The sequence below is a fragment of the Pelobates fuscus genome, chromosome 4, assembly GCF_036172605.1.
Source record: "Pelobates fuscus isolate aPelFus1 chromosome 4, aPelFus1.pri, whole genome shotgun sequence".
In the NCBI taxonomy this organism is placed as follows: Eukaryota; Metazoa; Chordata; class Amphibia; order Anura; family Pelobatidae; genus Pelobates; species Pelobates fuscus.
Genome location: NC_086320.1, coordinates 45,479,435 through 45,494,920, shown reverse-complemented (window position 1 = coordinate 45,494,920; position 15,486 = coordinate 45,479,435). Strand labels below are relative to the sequence as shown.

General features: G+C 34.8%; 1 protein-coding gene across 1 annotated transcript in view; it reads right to left on the bottom strand.

Annotated features, from left to right (window-relative positions):
• The window catches only part of CSMD3 (CUB and Sushi multiple domains 3), a 1,213,223-nt gene that overhangs the window by 767,518 nt on the left and 430,219 nt on the right, over positions 1 to 15,486 (bottom strand). Inside the window, exons 6-7 of the mRNA XM_063451130.1 lie at positions 703 to 815; positions 553 to 555 (exon numbers count right to left, since the gene is read on the bottom strand). Coding sequence (XP_063307200.1) covers positions 553 to 555; positions 703 to 815 — 116 coding nt within the window. The remainder of the gene's footprint in view (positions 1 to 552; positions 556 to 702; positions 816 to 15,486) is intronic.

The window sequence follows — 15,486 nt, the reverse complement described above, 5'->3', positions numbered from 1 at the left end:
ATTAATTTAATTAGAAGAAGAGTATTTTTGATAGCAATATTAGCCATGGTTTTGTCTAATTACATAATCTCAATATAAATAATTATGAGATCTGCAAAATGTTGCTGTCTGAAACTCATAAAGTACAACCTGCAAATAAATAAATAATAATGTATGCTAAATAACAAATTATGATTTCCTGAAAACAATGACTAATGAGTAAGATAAAATGTAGAATAATAATCAGTAGTAGTACAGTGATATTAAATGTAAAAAAAATATTTAAAATGGTAAATACGGTAAAATAATTTTGTAATGACATACATTTGCAAAATAAAAATATGTGAATAAAAGCATATATTTTTTAATGAATGTTAAAGTAAATATATTTATATGTAGTTTGCAACTTAATTCTTATATCTTAAAAAGAACCGTTTTCCTTCAAGTAACAAAACCGAATAAATTCTCATTGCTATCATACTGGTTTCAAATTGTGTTCCTTGAATTGTTAATGAAAGTTATTGTAATTATACTTAACTATCTGTGAATCTACATTAAAATCTCAATGACCACTGCCTAGATTTTTTTGACTTGACACAGAGGTTACCATGATCACACAATGCACAGCATACGATGACAAATATTACAACATTTCTTTATTTTATGTAAGCACAATACTATTTTTGAGAGCCCTGTTATATATTAAAGATATTTTCAACATACCTTGGTACTGTGCACTGAATCCTCTGTAACGATGATTGTTATCTGTAACAAAATGGAGTCTTAACCAATGTTTGCTGCTTATTACCGGAGGTGGCACATTCATTCCAGATAACCTGAATAATGTGGGAATATAAGAGTAATGTTATATATTTTTTAATAAAAAATTAATAATGCATACTATTTAAAATAATTTACAAAATATATATATATATATATATATATATATATATATATATATATATATATATATATATATATATAATGTTCAAAAAAGCCAGCACTCAAGGACTTCAGTTTACAAAAAGTAAAAACCTTTTATTCCAGTGTGTGAAAGGGTCGACGTTTCAGTCCACCGTTGTGAACTTTCTTCAGGACATATATAAAACCCTTACCCCAAACAAAATATCCAATATATGCTATATCCATAAAAGTAAGTACACACTTTTTTCAACATACTTTTTGGCAAGGTGTACGCAACACAATAATGGACATATAATCTGAATTAATATAAAATACCAATTATATTGATAATGGTTATTTTGTCCTTTGTATTTTATTACTGAGTGGTTTTCACAAGGCTCCTAAATAACAATAAACAATGCCAAGAATAAATAGATATAAATATAATGTTTCAAAGAAAGTGGTGCTCATACATTAGAATAACTACATGAGAGGTGTCATGAGATGGACCCGATAATAGCACATTATATCATTAAGAATGAACTGTTTATAGGATGACTCTGGCAATATTTATAGAAATTGTGAAGGTTGTTTCTAGGTTACAAATATCCACATTTATAGACATTGTGATATTATTTAATTCCTTGATAACAGTGTACAATATTACAAGATTGCAAAGTAATTTAAATGAGTAGTTTTATTTAATAAATAGATCACAAATGCAGTAACATATGTAATACAATAGTACAAAATAAAAGGGGTAACAACACTATTGCAGTATAGAAGAGTAGCAAGGTGTAATTGATATAATCTTTTGTTTTGATACACATTACTTTTCCACGTTTTACAATGTTCTCAAGTAAGGTAGACAAAATACTACTAGGAACATCACATACTTGAGCTAGTTTATACATTAGTCTTTATCTATGTATACTCCTGCCTAATTCTACTGGAAATTAGTCATATGCTTATGACCCATGATGGAGATGTATGTTATCTATATCACTGTCTGATATACTCATACACTGAACCAGATTTATCTTGAGTGTGGAAACTCTAATAAAAGGTAAATTAAAAAAACATCAATAAAACTATAAAGTAGATGGAAAGGTTACATTTCTAACTTTTAAGGATTAACTACATGTGAGGAGATATGTCTTGTCCTAAAGGAGTTAACGTTCTTTCCTTTTTATATTTTGATATTTACAATAAAAAGCAGGGACACTAGTTCTACTAAGTAAAAAAGCGCTGGTTAAGCCATGCTATAATTTCAATTAAAAAAAAGTAAAGAAAATATATTACAAAATGTTTTTTCCCAGAAGCAAACTTTTATCTTGAATTTATATTGTTAAATACAAACTCAGTAAATATTTATAATAAATGTAATTTAAAGATTTTTGACATTCTTCATTCAAAATGTAAATTTCTCTTTCAACAATGGAAGAATGATGAATAATTTCTGCTAAAAAAAATTGTGATACAGTTTGTAGGAAGGGTCCCTTACTGTACTTTATTTAGACAATATTAGCAAAACTACTCTCACATATTCTGAAATATCCTTATCTAAACTCTAATAAGACTTTACATTTGTAGAATGCTCACCTGAAACACTGTCTATAGCCTTTTAAGCAATGTGGTTAGAACAGGGTTAAATCCCTGCTCACACCAGGGAGACCCACATTTTAATCAATACCTAGGGATCCCTTCTGTCATACTGATGAGTTTCATTGCATTGCATATAGCTCTTTACATCCATTGAAATCACTGTGATCATATTCAGCCATGGAGGAGCTAGGGTTGCAAGCTGCTTAAGGTAGAAACAGTGGTGTTTTTAGGTTTTATGCTGCCCTAAGCACGACTAAACCTGGGCACCTCCAATCTAAATATGCCCCACCCCTACCGATAAAGGCCACACCTCTTCCTGATTAAGAACCCATCCCTTCCTCTTTAGACACCATGTTTTCCTACTCATTTTAAAGCGATACTATACTGCCAGGAAAGTTTCCTGGCACTATATTTCCCTATAGTGCCCCCTCCCTCGTGTTCTCCCCCCTACTCGGCACTGAAAGGGTTAAAACTCCTTCAGTCACTTACTTGAATCCAGCGCCGATGTATTAGGCTTCCCTAAAGGAAAGCATTTTGTATCAATCCTATGGGGATTTAGCAGACACTTGGTGTCCTAATGCACAGTGTGATAACTTTTGGTCGCCTAACCACCCTGTAGGAGTTAACCCGTCAAGGTAATTATTGCAGTTTCTGAGAAACTGCAATAATTAAACTTGCAGGGTTAAGGGGAGTGGGACATTGCACCCAGACCACTTCAATGAAGTCACACACACAACACACACACACTCACACACACCACACACACATACTCAATGACAAACACACAGACAAACTCACTGACAGACAAACTCACTGATTTGACACACACACATTCCCCAACAGACACACTGGCAGATATGCACTAACAGTCACACACACACTCAATGACAAACACTGAGACTTCACTGACAGACACAGACTCGCAGATCTGACACATACTCATTGACAGACACACACACGCACACTGACAGATGTGCACACTCACAGACACACACTCTCACAGACACACACACTCACAGACACACGCACACACACTCACAAACACAGACACATTCACAGACACACACACATACACTCACTAATTATTAATATTATTAAAATACTTTGAACATTTCCACCCAGCCTCCCTACAAGGAGATCTGGCATGGATATAGTCCAGTGGGGCTGCTGGGAGGCGTGCGGCTGTATTGGAATCCGAGGTGGCGAGGAAGCTCTGATCTCCCTGCTCTACTCCCTCACGCCTCGCGGGCTGTCTACTTATGCCGGAAGCTGGGATATAACATCATATTTCTGCTCCTGCGTGCCACCTCGAATTCCAAAACAGCCTCACACTGGGGGATCCATATGGTGGCCAGCAGGCCAGGTGTTGGATCCCCCCCCCATGGCAAAGGGGATGCCCAAGTGGGCATTTGGGGCTGGCATTTTTTGCCGCCCCCTGGTTAGTGCCGCCCAAGGCAAACGCCTAGTTTGCCGTGGGCTAAATACACCACTGGGTAAAACCCTATGGTTGATCCTGACATTCTGAGACTGATTCTAAGCTTGACAGCTGCCCAGCACTAATCACAGAGTAATCAGTAGGCTGGAGTTTCAGCTTTAGAGGAAACTCCTTGTAATTCTGAAAAGAGGCAGTAGAAGGCAGGCACATACCTCTCCACCATTAACAAGGAAAACCCTATCTGTTGATATCTGTATTGATATTAGCAAAAGTTTTACTTAAGGTGAGCAGCAGGTAAGTTTGTGATTATTGCTATGGTACAGTTATTATTAGTGTTCAAGTAGGGTTAGTTTTATTGTAACGTAAAAGATAATACTGGGTAAGGGTTAATGCTGTTTTAGAGTTAGGGATAATGTAATGTTAGAGTTAGGGGTAATGGTAGGGTATGTATGCAGTTAGAGATAGTGTAAGAGTAGGGTTAAAGGTAGGGTTTGGTAGGTAGGTTTGGTAGGCATTCAGGGGGTTTGGTGTATGGTTAGAGAATCATTTAACAAGCATGACTGATACATGCATCTGCTATGAGTTCTTTCTATTTAGTTGCACTGGATATGTAAAAATGTCCCATGTTTTACATTTTATTTACACTTACTGTTGTGAAATATTAAAAGAAAAAACATTCTGTCCTTTAAAACAAATGATAATATAACATATATTATTAGGGGACACTTTAAGAGAAATAAATAGACCCCTAAATTACAGTGAAACAAACATATTCTAGGTTTTATTGAGGACAATTACCTCTGTTCTTAAATGTCGTAGTTGCTAGTTGTTTTTTGTTCCTTATACTTTCCATGGATATGCTCTGTTATTATACCTTAATAATTTAGGCTTATTAAACACCAAAGCTATATTATTCTAGTGCATTGTAGCCTCCACACTCTGTCCTTGCACCTTAACGGTTTTAACTTTTACTAATATACAGATTATCAGATGTCTATTATAATGCTTCCGTTGTCTGTTCATTAGGTCTGCTAGTCAGTATTACTGATGCTTTTCTTACATATTGACTGTTTACTTCTTAGTTTATCTAAAACGTTCTAAAAAGTTGTAGTAAATAATTATATAAAAAAATGCATTTTTCATTTCTACTAAGTACATGTCTGAAATAAAAATAGACATATTGGAATGTGAACAGTTTCAGTAGCTTAAATCTACTTATTAGTTAGAAGTTTAAAAATAACTGCTTAAAACTAACGACTTATTTCAAGATGTGCACGTTTATAAAATTAAAATACATATATTACTTTATTTAAAATTAAAAATATTTTATAACATTGCGTACACTTACATTTTTTATAGTACACATTACATGTAAATTCAAAATGTGTTCTTTTTTTCAATGACACCTATCAAAAAGTGTTCATATTATTTTTCTTTCAATCTCTTTTTTTTTTTGCAGCACTTTACGCACAGACAGTAACTCCCGTACATCAAAACCTATAGAGAGGTGACCTTTTCCCATTTCCACTTTACAGAAATATGGCTATATTTTCCTGCTATTCCTTTAGTATGTCCAAAGTTCAATAATCAGGTTATCACTGAAATCTTTCAAGATATCTGGAGAGCAGCTCTACCACAGGTGATGGGAATAATTGAAGGCTTTTTTGTTGTACCAAAACTGATATATAATCTTCCTGTAACTGCACTTGTACATGGTAATGTTGAGTAGCATTCACTATTTTGAATTACATGTTGTGTATGTTTTATTTTATAAAACACCAAAGTCAAGAGTAGATCACGTAAGACATAACTCCTCTTACATGATGTTACTATTTAGCACACACCTTGACCAGTTCCAGCAATTATATAAATAAATATTAAACATATATATTTTTTTATATTTAATATTTATTTTATATATCAAAGTGATTTGTTATCTAATATTTGAGATTCTAAGGTATTCAACATATAATTAATAGCATAACATCACCAATGCTATTAATTTGGCTTTGAACAGTCTAAATAATGGGGGGAAAAATGTACATGTAAAAAAATGTAGCAAGATTGTTGGGTGCTAAAACATTTGACTAGGTTCTTCCTATTCCAAATAAACAGCCCCTCCGCATCCCAGGTATGCAAAGGAAAAATATATTTTTGTTTCCTATATTTCCTTAATGAACAAGATGATTTATTTTCAAAACTTGTGGTTTATTAATTTTTTGATGTGACAATACAGGGGTCAAAAGAATCATAAGAAGCACATAGAAGTTCTAGCGTAGAAATAAAGTATAGTTGTACATACAAAGACATAGAATTTACCTCCATAAAAATTAGCATCAAAACATGACATCATATCATAAAGGTTCAAATTAAAACACAGAACACATAATAATATAGAATTTAAAAAGGTAAAATAAACAAGCCAGAAATCTCAATTTCGCATGAGTATGGAAAAACAGTGAGAAGGCTGATGCTACTGGAACATCCCTGTTTAAGGATGACTCCCCCCCCCCCCTTCTCCCATTGGTTAAGGCTGTCAGTCCCTGCTGGTAAAATAAAACATGACACAATTATTCTGTCATGGGTCATTAAGGTAAGGACATCCATGGCTGAATTATTCTGTCATGGGTTGTTAAGGGGTTGAATTCTTTTGGATAGATGTCAATACTTTGAAAAAATCTAAGGAGTTTATTCAATAAATAGTGAGTCTTGATGAACTAAGAAAAACAAGTTTTAAAAACCTGATCATGAGTCTAACTCTTACAACCCACTGCTCTGTGAAAGACGTATGCATCTTACTGGTTCTTATTGATTCACTATTTGTTTTACATTTAGTGTTGCATATATGTAAAAAGAAAATAATATGTAATAATATAATTATGTATTGTAAAGTTTTACACACACACACACAAATATAATAAACATAAAATAAATGTTAAGTTGCCCATATTTCTTTTTACGTAACTTGCAAGAACAAGAACAACTAAGCTAGCCATTGCATTTTTATTTTTACAAAGGACCAACATGGTTTTGCTTTGGTAATTTAGCATGCTGTGTAAAGTATAAAAATAAAAATCTTATAATAATACAAGTCACTTATGAACCACGTAAGTGGGAAAGCATGATAAATTAAAATTACTTTAAATATGTATTATTCTCCCCTTTTATGCAAAAGACAAATAATAAAATACAATTATTCACTGAGCTCCCACAGTAACTTACTGAATAATAATTTACTGTATATTCACATCAATCTACATATTCATTAGAATTGTTTGTGTATTTTACATGTGGTTTGTCCATATTCAATATTTTAAAGTTTCATAACATTTTTAAAAGTAATACAAATGCTTGATACAAATATTACTACAATTACAGAAATATAACACACTATACACTTAGAACCCCACAAAATACAAAATATAGACAATTAAATGTTTCAAATTATTTTTGTTTTGTCATTTTGCAAAATGATTAAAAACACAATTTTAACAATATTAAAAAATAACATAACAAAATTACATAATTAATTGTAAATAGGAAATTATATTTACAGTTTTCATAAATGAACAGTTAATGTCGAACTACCACAAGGCTTCTTTAGATTTTGTGATAACGACACCTGAAAAGATGTCACAAAAGATATCATTAAGAAACAATTGTTACGTTCTTTTCTGCACAAGCAGTGTGACATTTAGAGGTCAGCAATAAAAAATACTATTCCACATTTATACTGTGTATGAATAAAATAGCTTTAGAACAGATTTTCTAAAGGCAAATTAATTCAGTCTTTTTATTATCATCATCTGTGGAATGGAAGGCTAAATGAACCAATTGGTTACTTTATTCCATCAAAGTTACAGGTTGATATAGAAGTTGCTGAAATAAATGGCATAGTGAAGAAAATGATTTGTGGTCAGAAGTCATGAAAAAAGATTTGCACATTTTACTAGATTAGATTTTGGGCTGGATTTCTCATATAACTAACCAATTTTAGTATATGGTGTATACCAGTGTGGGTTTTTATGATGCCAGGAGAAAACATGGTACCATTAACAAGTTGCAGTGATGAATAGTGAAATGTTATTATTATTATTATTATTATTATTATTATTATTACTATATTTATATAGCGCCATCAAATTCTGCAGCGCTTTACAATGGGTGGACGAACAGACATGTAGTTGTAACCAGACAAGTTGGACACACAGGAACAGAGGGGTTGAGGGCCCTGCTCAATGAGCTTACATGCTAGAGGGAGTGGGGTAAAATGACACAAACGGTAAGGATATATGTTGTTACTGTTTAGCTTTAACACCCCTAGCTTTGTGAAAAAAATATGTCTGGGATTTATGGGTCAGAAGCATACAGCAAGATAGAATCTATAAGCTCTGTCAAACCCAGGAGAATGTGCAGGTTGCTCAGACACAGGTTTGGCATGTCCTTATAGGATGTAGACATTTGCTGCCCAGTAATTAGCATCAAATCTGGTGGAACTTGATCTTCTGCATTACTTTTTGTCTTACTAAATCTCAATGAACTCTAGTTTATACAAAGTGTCCAGCAATTTATAAATTGCTAGCTCAGTCAGGCAATGCATGCTATTATTATTATTGACATTTATATACTGCCAACTAATTCTGCAGAACTTTACAATATTATAAAGGGGGAAATTTAACAAAAGGCAATTAGAAACTGTTACATGAACAATTTGTTGATAAGGACCCTGTTTTAAAAAGTTTGTAATCTAGAGGGCTATAAGTTCTCTCTGACTTCAAAGACCTCTCCAATTCTCAGATTCTCTGATTTAGTGCATTAGGGATTTGCAGATCTAGAGCCTTGAAATATTTCTGGATTGGAGAATGTGAAGTTCAAAAGATGTTAACTTTTAAAATGGAACACTGCAATTCAATTGAGATGTTTTGTTTAATAACTCGAGATACTGTTCAATAAACCATTATTTCTTTCGAGAGGTTATGCAACCAAGAAACCCAAGACATGGAGCTTATCTAATTTTTACAGCTGTCAAGCTGTCTGTCAAGGATCAGCAAATCATCATAAAGACTGTTACAAGAATAATAAATATAAGCCGATCATTGAGGAAAAACAATTAAAAGTAAATAAATTCAAAATAAACATCTTTCTGTTTTGTTTAGGAGGGAGTACGTAGAATAAATCAGCCCAGTAATCCCAGGTTGGTTTATTAGAGTATAATGGAAAAATGCTATTTACTAGCTGGCTTATATCATTTTTCATCAGTAAAAAAAAAAAAATTATGAGCAGAGAAAATCTACTCAATAAAAAAAACACAAGAATTGAAACCTCATTATTTGTTTACTAGACGTGCTATGCTTTTCTGGACAATATCAAGCTAATTTTGGGGTATAAATCCAATTCTCAGAGACATAAAGCATAAGGGTTTAGTCAAATTATCTAGTGTAGCCCAGCATTATTCAACCTTTTGTGTGCCTTAACTTTGTGAGTGTGAATGGCTTCTCTCTCCAGTAGTGTTGAAATTGCTAATTATATTTAGAATGAATGGATCTGTGATTTAATCCTGTTGAAAGTATGGAGATTAAAACAAAACAAAAACCTAAGTGATTATTATGATGGGATAGTTCTAATAGCTTCATCTTATTTCAGCTTTTAGGGCCTTCACTTCACTCTAACTGGTGCCATGGATAGTGTAATGGTTTTAGTGTAACATCAGGCAAGTCTTGGTTGCTTGTGCTGTGAATTCTATGGAAAATACTTTTCCAGCACCTCCACTCAAAAGTTGTAGATAGTGCCTCTGGGGGTTCTACAGGTCTAGGGAGACACACAATGTTTTTAGCATCAATGCTTAAATTCTAACTGAAGCAGTGTTTTTTATATCTATTGTACCATGTCATCAATTTGGTAGGCCTAAACTTAAATCTTAGACATAAAGATAATAGGATTAGCTTGAGTGAGGGAGGTAGGGGAGACACAAATTTCCCCTTGTAGACAGGCCTTTTTTGTCTTTACTTTGTAAGTTTGGATTCCAGACAAGACTCCTTTTGGGCTGAGAACCCTGCTCCATCCCCTCAGCTTCAGATGCCCCTTTGGAGGTGACCACAAAAAAGTATACGTTTGAGGAGGTTTTAGATAATAATACCTATTTAATAATAAATGTAAACTAGTATAGAGCAGATATATGACATGCATTGCGAGTATATACATCATAGCACTATCATTTTAATTATTTCGTTCTGAGACGGCATTTTTTTAATTGCATTTTTATCACATTCATTTTGCATTGTATGTGTTTGCAATGCTCTTGCAATGGAGCTTTGGAACATACTTTAGCTTAGCCCTATTTAATTTATCTTCCATGGTGGAATTTGTGTAAGACTCACCAATATTGGGATACTGTGAAGTAGTGGTGGGCTTAAGATAATATGGCCATATGGTGAAACTGAATTTGTTTGCTGAGAATTTAAAACTGTATTATTATCTGTATTATGGAACAGAGTTCTGGCAGTGGTGCAACTTGACCCATCACACCAGGGCCAACAACTCTGGATGTGCAGTGTTTCTTCCAGACTCCTACTACCATGACCACTGCTAAAAAGTTGAAGTGGTCATTGTGGTTGGAGTAGCCCTTTAATTTTTATGTTTCTCACTGCTACATACCCTGCAATATGAGACAGAGTCATACCACTGAATTGGCCAGAGGCCTACAATTGCCTACAAAAGTATCCAATAACCTGTTGCGTCATATCATCCTCCTACTCTACTGTAATGGAAGAGTTGTTGCTACTTTACATAAAGTAATCTAAAGGATCTCAAAGTATTCACGATTTAAAAATTACTTTAGGGGGTTGTTGCATGTAGACTACAAATTACTAGAGATGTCCTGAACAGTTCGCCGGGAACTGTTTGCCAGCGAACATAGCTTGTTCGCGGTCGCCGCGGTGGGCGAACATATGCGATGTTTGGTCCGCCCCCTATTCGTCATGGAGGTGGGAGGGTCTGGGAGGGAGGGTCTGCTGCTGATTGGCTGGAATGTGTCTGCTGACTGTGAGGTACAGGGTCAAAGTTTACTCAATGATGACGAATAGGGGGTGGACCGAACATCGCATATGTTCACCCGCAGCGGCGACCGCGAACAAGCTATGTTCGCCGGCGAATAGTTCCCGGCGAACTGTTCGGGACATCTCTACAAATTACTATAACTTTATGTATATTCAGTGCTGTCTTTCATATTAACTTTTCAAGAGAGGGCACTGATGCAAGAAATTTATTTGGGTCCACCTCTAGTGCAAGGGTGGGCAAAAAGTAAACTCCCATCTGTTGAACAACTCCCACAATGCTATGCCGGATGGGGATCTATAATTGACCATCCTTGCAGGGTTGTACTTGTAATCAGTGTTTGTGAGTTTTAATGTAAGTATGTTTTTGAATGGAGTATGTGTGTGCATATAGGGCTGTATTTGTATGTACATGACAATGGAATGCAGGGGTGTACTTCCATGTAATGTTTGCATTTGAATGCAGTGGTGTGTTTGTCTGTAGTGTTGGATTTTAAATCCAGATATACCTGTGTGTAGTGTTTGTGTATGAATAAAGGGGTGTAATAATAATGGCATTTTAATACAAGGGTATGTTTGTATATAATATTTACTTTTGACTGTGTGTTTATATGCAAAGTTGCTTTTTTACATTTTATGTAGTATTGGCGTTTGAATAAAGGGGTGTTTATGTATAATTTTGTTATGTTAATGAATGTGTGTTTTTTTCATGTAGCTGGGGCATTTGATTGCTACATACGTATATATATATATATATAAACAAAATAATCCTTTGGGCACTCACCCCTGAATGGTGTGTAGATAAAACTTGCCTCCGGTGCTTCCAGCGTCGTATATATATCCACCAATGAAGAGGAGCACTCAGAAGGACTTTACAATCGTGAGTTTATTATTCAAGTAGTTTTACATCAGCATGTAAATCCTGTGATTCAACGTTTCGACCCCTCAGGGTCTTTTTCAAGAACAATTTACAAGTGAACTAAGCATGTAATATATAGGAATGAAAACAGTGCACTCACCAATCTCGTGTGTGTAGCCGCCCATTCAAACCCGGAAGTGTCACGAAACCAGCCCCACGTGGTTTCCATAGCGTGCGTCAGTACGTGCGACGTAATTAGCGTCGTTGCTAGGTAATGTTTTGTCAACAATATGTTATATTCGTGTATACTAGCAACCAGACTTGGCAATGTGTTCTAAAAGAGTGAAAGATGTCTAATCGCTAAGGAAGAGATCCCTAAGTATAGAGTAAATCTTAAGTAAGAGGATCTCAAGGGATAAGTGTGTGTCAATATGAGACATGTGACCGAAGTGCCAGAAGTGCCAGATAGTGCAAAATAAAGGGCAAAGAGTGTGCTAAAACTATAGTGCCAAACAGAAAAAATTAAAAACATAAGGCAACATCAATCTCAAATATTGCAATTTAAAAACAAAGAGGGAGAGAATTTCCTGAGTGTCGAGACTAGAAATATAATGATATTAATTATAATATGCAAATATGCACTTAGTGAAAATACTGTATGTTATATTATCTTAACTAATAGCAAATAATTAAAAGATTAAATAGCGGGATGATGATCTGAGAACCCAACATATTCTTATTGAAACGACATATGGTTTAGCGTTGCGTCAAAGGAGTATTTAACAGAACATAGAGAATGAGATACATTCATTGAGTCCCTTGGGCATAACTGTGTCAAGTCGATGTATCCAGTACGTTTCTCGTTGGAGTAATGCTCTAGATCTGTCCCCACCTCTTGGATTCGGTGGAACATGATCTATGGCGATGAATCGTAAAGTGGGCAACCTATGGTTGGCTTGGAGAAAGTGTTTGGCCACCGGCTTGTCTGATTTTTGATCCCTGAATGCCGTGTTGATGGTTGATCTGTGGCCTCTAATCCTGTCCCTGAGCGTGAGATCTGTTTTGGGAAACATACACACTGACACACACATATATACACACATTGACACATACACACACTGACACATACATGTCATAATTTTTATATTTTTAGCCACCCTGCTGTTAATATACCTTTGTGCAGTTAAAGGGCCACAGCAACCGTATGGGCACCTGTTTTGCTTAAGGGTGGCCCTAAGTGCATGGGCAACCTAATGGGCCACCACAGCATGTGGGTCCTGGTGCTGCCACATCAGCTGCACCGGTGGTAGTGCCCCCGCTGTCTTAGCTGTTAGTAGAAGGACTCATGATCCTGTAATGACAATTACTTAGGATAAAATGATCTTACAATCTGAGCTATTTAAAAAAGTGTTCACATAAAAGATAAACAGTAGCCAAACTAAATGTATTGAGGTTAATGTTCAGAAATTTCTGTGTAGGGTAAATATATTTTATTCTCTATAATTTATATTTAATTCTTGACAAACTTATTATTGTAGATAACTGTTTTCAATCTTAAATATAAGTACACTTTGGTAATATCATCTTTCATCATATGTACAAATATGAATCAAAATAATAAATAGAATGAATTTTAGCAATATATACGTATTTGTATGCATGTATGTATATATATATATATATACAATATATATATATATATATAAACATATACTATAATGTTCGAATATATTTTAAGTAAATGAAATACCTTATATTATGAGCATTGTATAAATGTATAGTATAAGAAATCACAAAACTCAATGAAATGTAATAAAACACATTCTAAAAGCTAGTATGTTGTTCACGTGGGATATTGAAATGGAAACAGAGAGTATACTATAATTACATTGTTAAAAAAACTAAAGGATCCAATATGGGACTAGGATACATTAGCATGGGACGATGACATTTTCTGTCTATATTACAAAGTTTGGGCTCTAAATAGAATAAGAAAACACTCTCATGGGAGCAATGTACTCAAAGAAGAGGAGCTTCAAATCAAGAAGCAAAAGTAATATTTGCAATAAAGTTCCATATCAAGTGTCAAACATGTCAGTGGCAATTCATCTGATACCATCACAGCCAAGGCACTGTACTAGTGTATGAGCTTTGAAGAATTCCCAAGAGAAGAAAGAATATAGATATTGCCAGCAGTAGAAATCTAAGGCTTGACTGAGGAAAAATTTAAAAAGTTCCTTTCAGAACTCATTCAGCTTTCTTTTTCAACAACCCTCAAAACTTCTTACTCTTACAGATATGTTTTTCCAAAAAAATCGTAGAGATTTCATAAATCAACAAAAAAAGATTTGTACTACACCTACATTCATATATAAATAAAGGTGCACACAATGTAGAGTGGAGAGTAAATAGTATGGGCTGAGAGATGTCTAGAAAAAATTTCTATTCTTTAGATTTCAGCACTTGAGCCTCAATAATTCAATCTGCCCACTTACCAAAATACCATCAAATATTAACTTAAAGTAGCACTCCACTGCCCAAATACAAAAAATAAAATACGTACAAACCACTGTTTAATAGATATACCCTAAATAAAAACATGCATCATTTATTTAATTATGAGGGTTTTTTTTCAATGGGGTATATTTAAAAACAGCTTGAATAACCTGCAGCTGTCTGCTGCCATTTCCAAGCCCTCACCTTCTAAGCCAGTCCTGTATTTCTGTGGCAGAGGTCTGAAGAGTCCATTTAAATAATTAGTAAATAATATTAATGAAATACTTTACATTTTGAAATCATTGAGATTACTGTCCAAGGAGTTATAAGTATAACTATCGATATGCTGATGGTTGAACTTTATATCATAGACTGTGTTTAGTTTATTATTCTGTAAAGCAACGTGGAATTAGAGATGTCCCAAACAGTTCGCCGGGAACTGTTCGCCGGCGAACATAGCTTGTTCGCGGTCGCCGCGGCGGGCGAACATATGCGATGTTCGGTCCGCCCCCTATTCGTCATCATTGAGTAAACTTTGACCCTGTATCTCACAGTCAGCAGACACATTCCAGACAATCAGCAGCAGACCCTCCCTCCCAGACCCTCCCACCTCCATGACGAATAGGGGGCGGACCGAACATCGCATATGTTCGCCCGCCGCGGCGACCGCGAACAAGCTATGTTCGCCGGCGAACAGTTCCCGGCGAACTGTTCGGGACATCTCTACGTGGAATGAATGAATGAACTACAAGCTTCTATAGTAGACCATGATAGCCTCCCTACTCTGACACCTGCTGAACCACAGACCATTAAAGATATTAACAGCTAATCAACGTTTAAGCTTTGCACTTAAAATACTCCTTGTTTTCATACAATTTCTGTTGTCATTCTTCTATTGTGTTTATTCAATACTTTTTTATTTACATTAATTTTTTTTTAAAACATATTGAAACCTGTGATGGCCCTATGTGTAGACCAGTGGCACTGTTTCGCTTCTACTATCTCAGACAAAGCATTCCAAGAGACTTCAGTTGTTAAAATTGCATTGATTATCAATTCTTTGCCTCTACAAAAATTTACCAGAGGTTCCTCAATCTTTCTCCGAAAAGGCATTGTAAAAGAGTTACAGCAGCAACATTAATTGGACAAGCATGCCC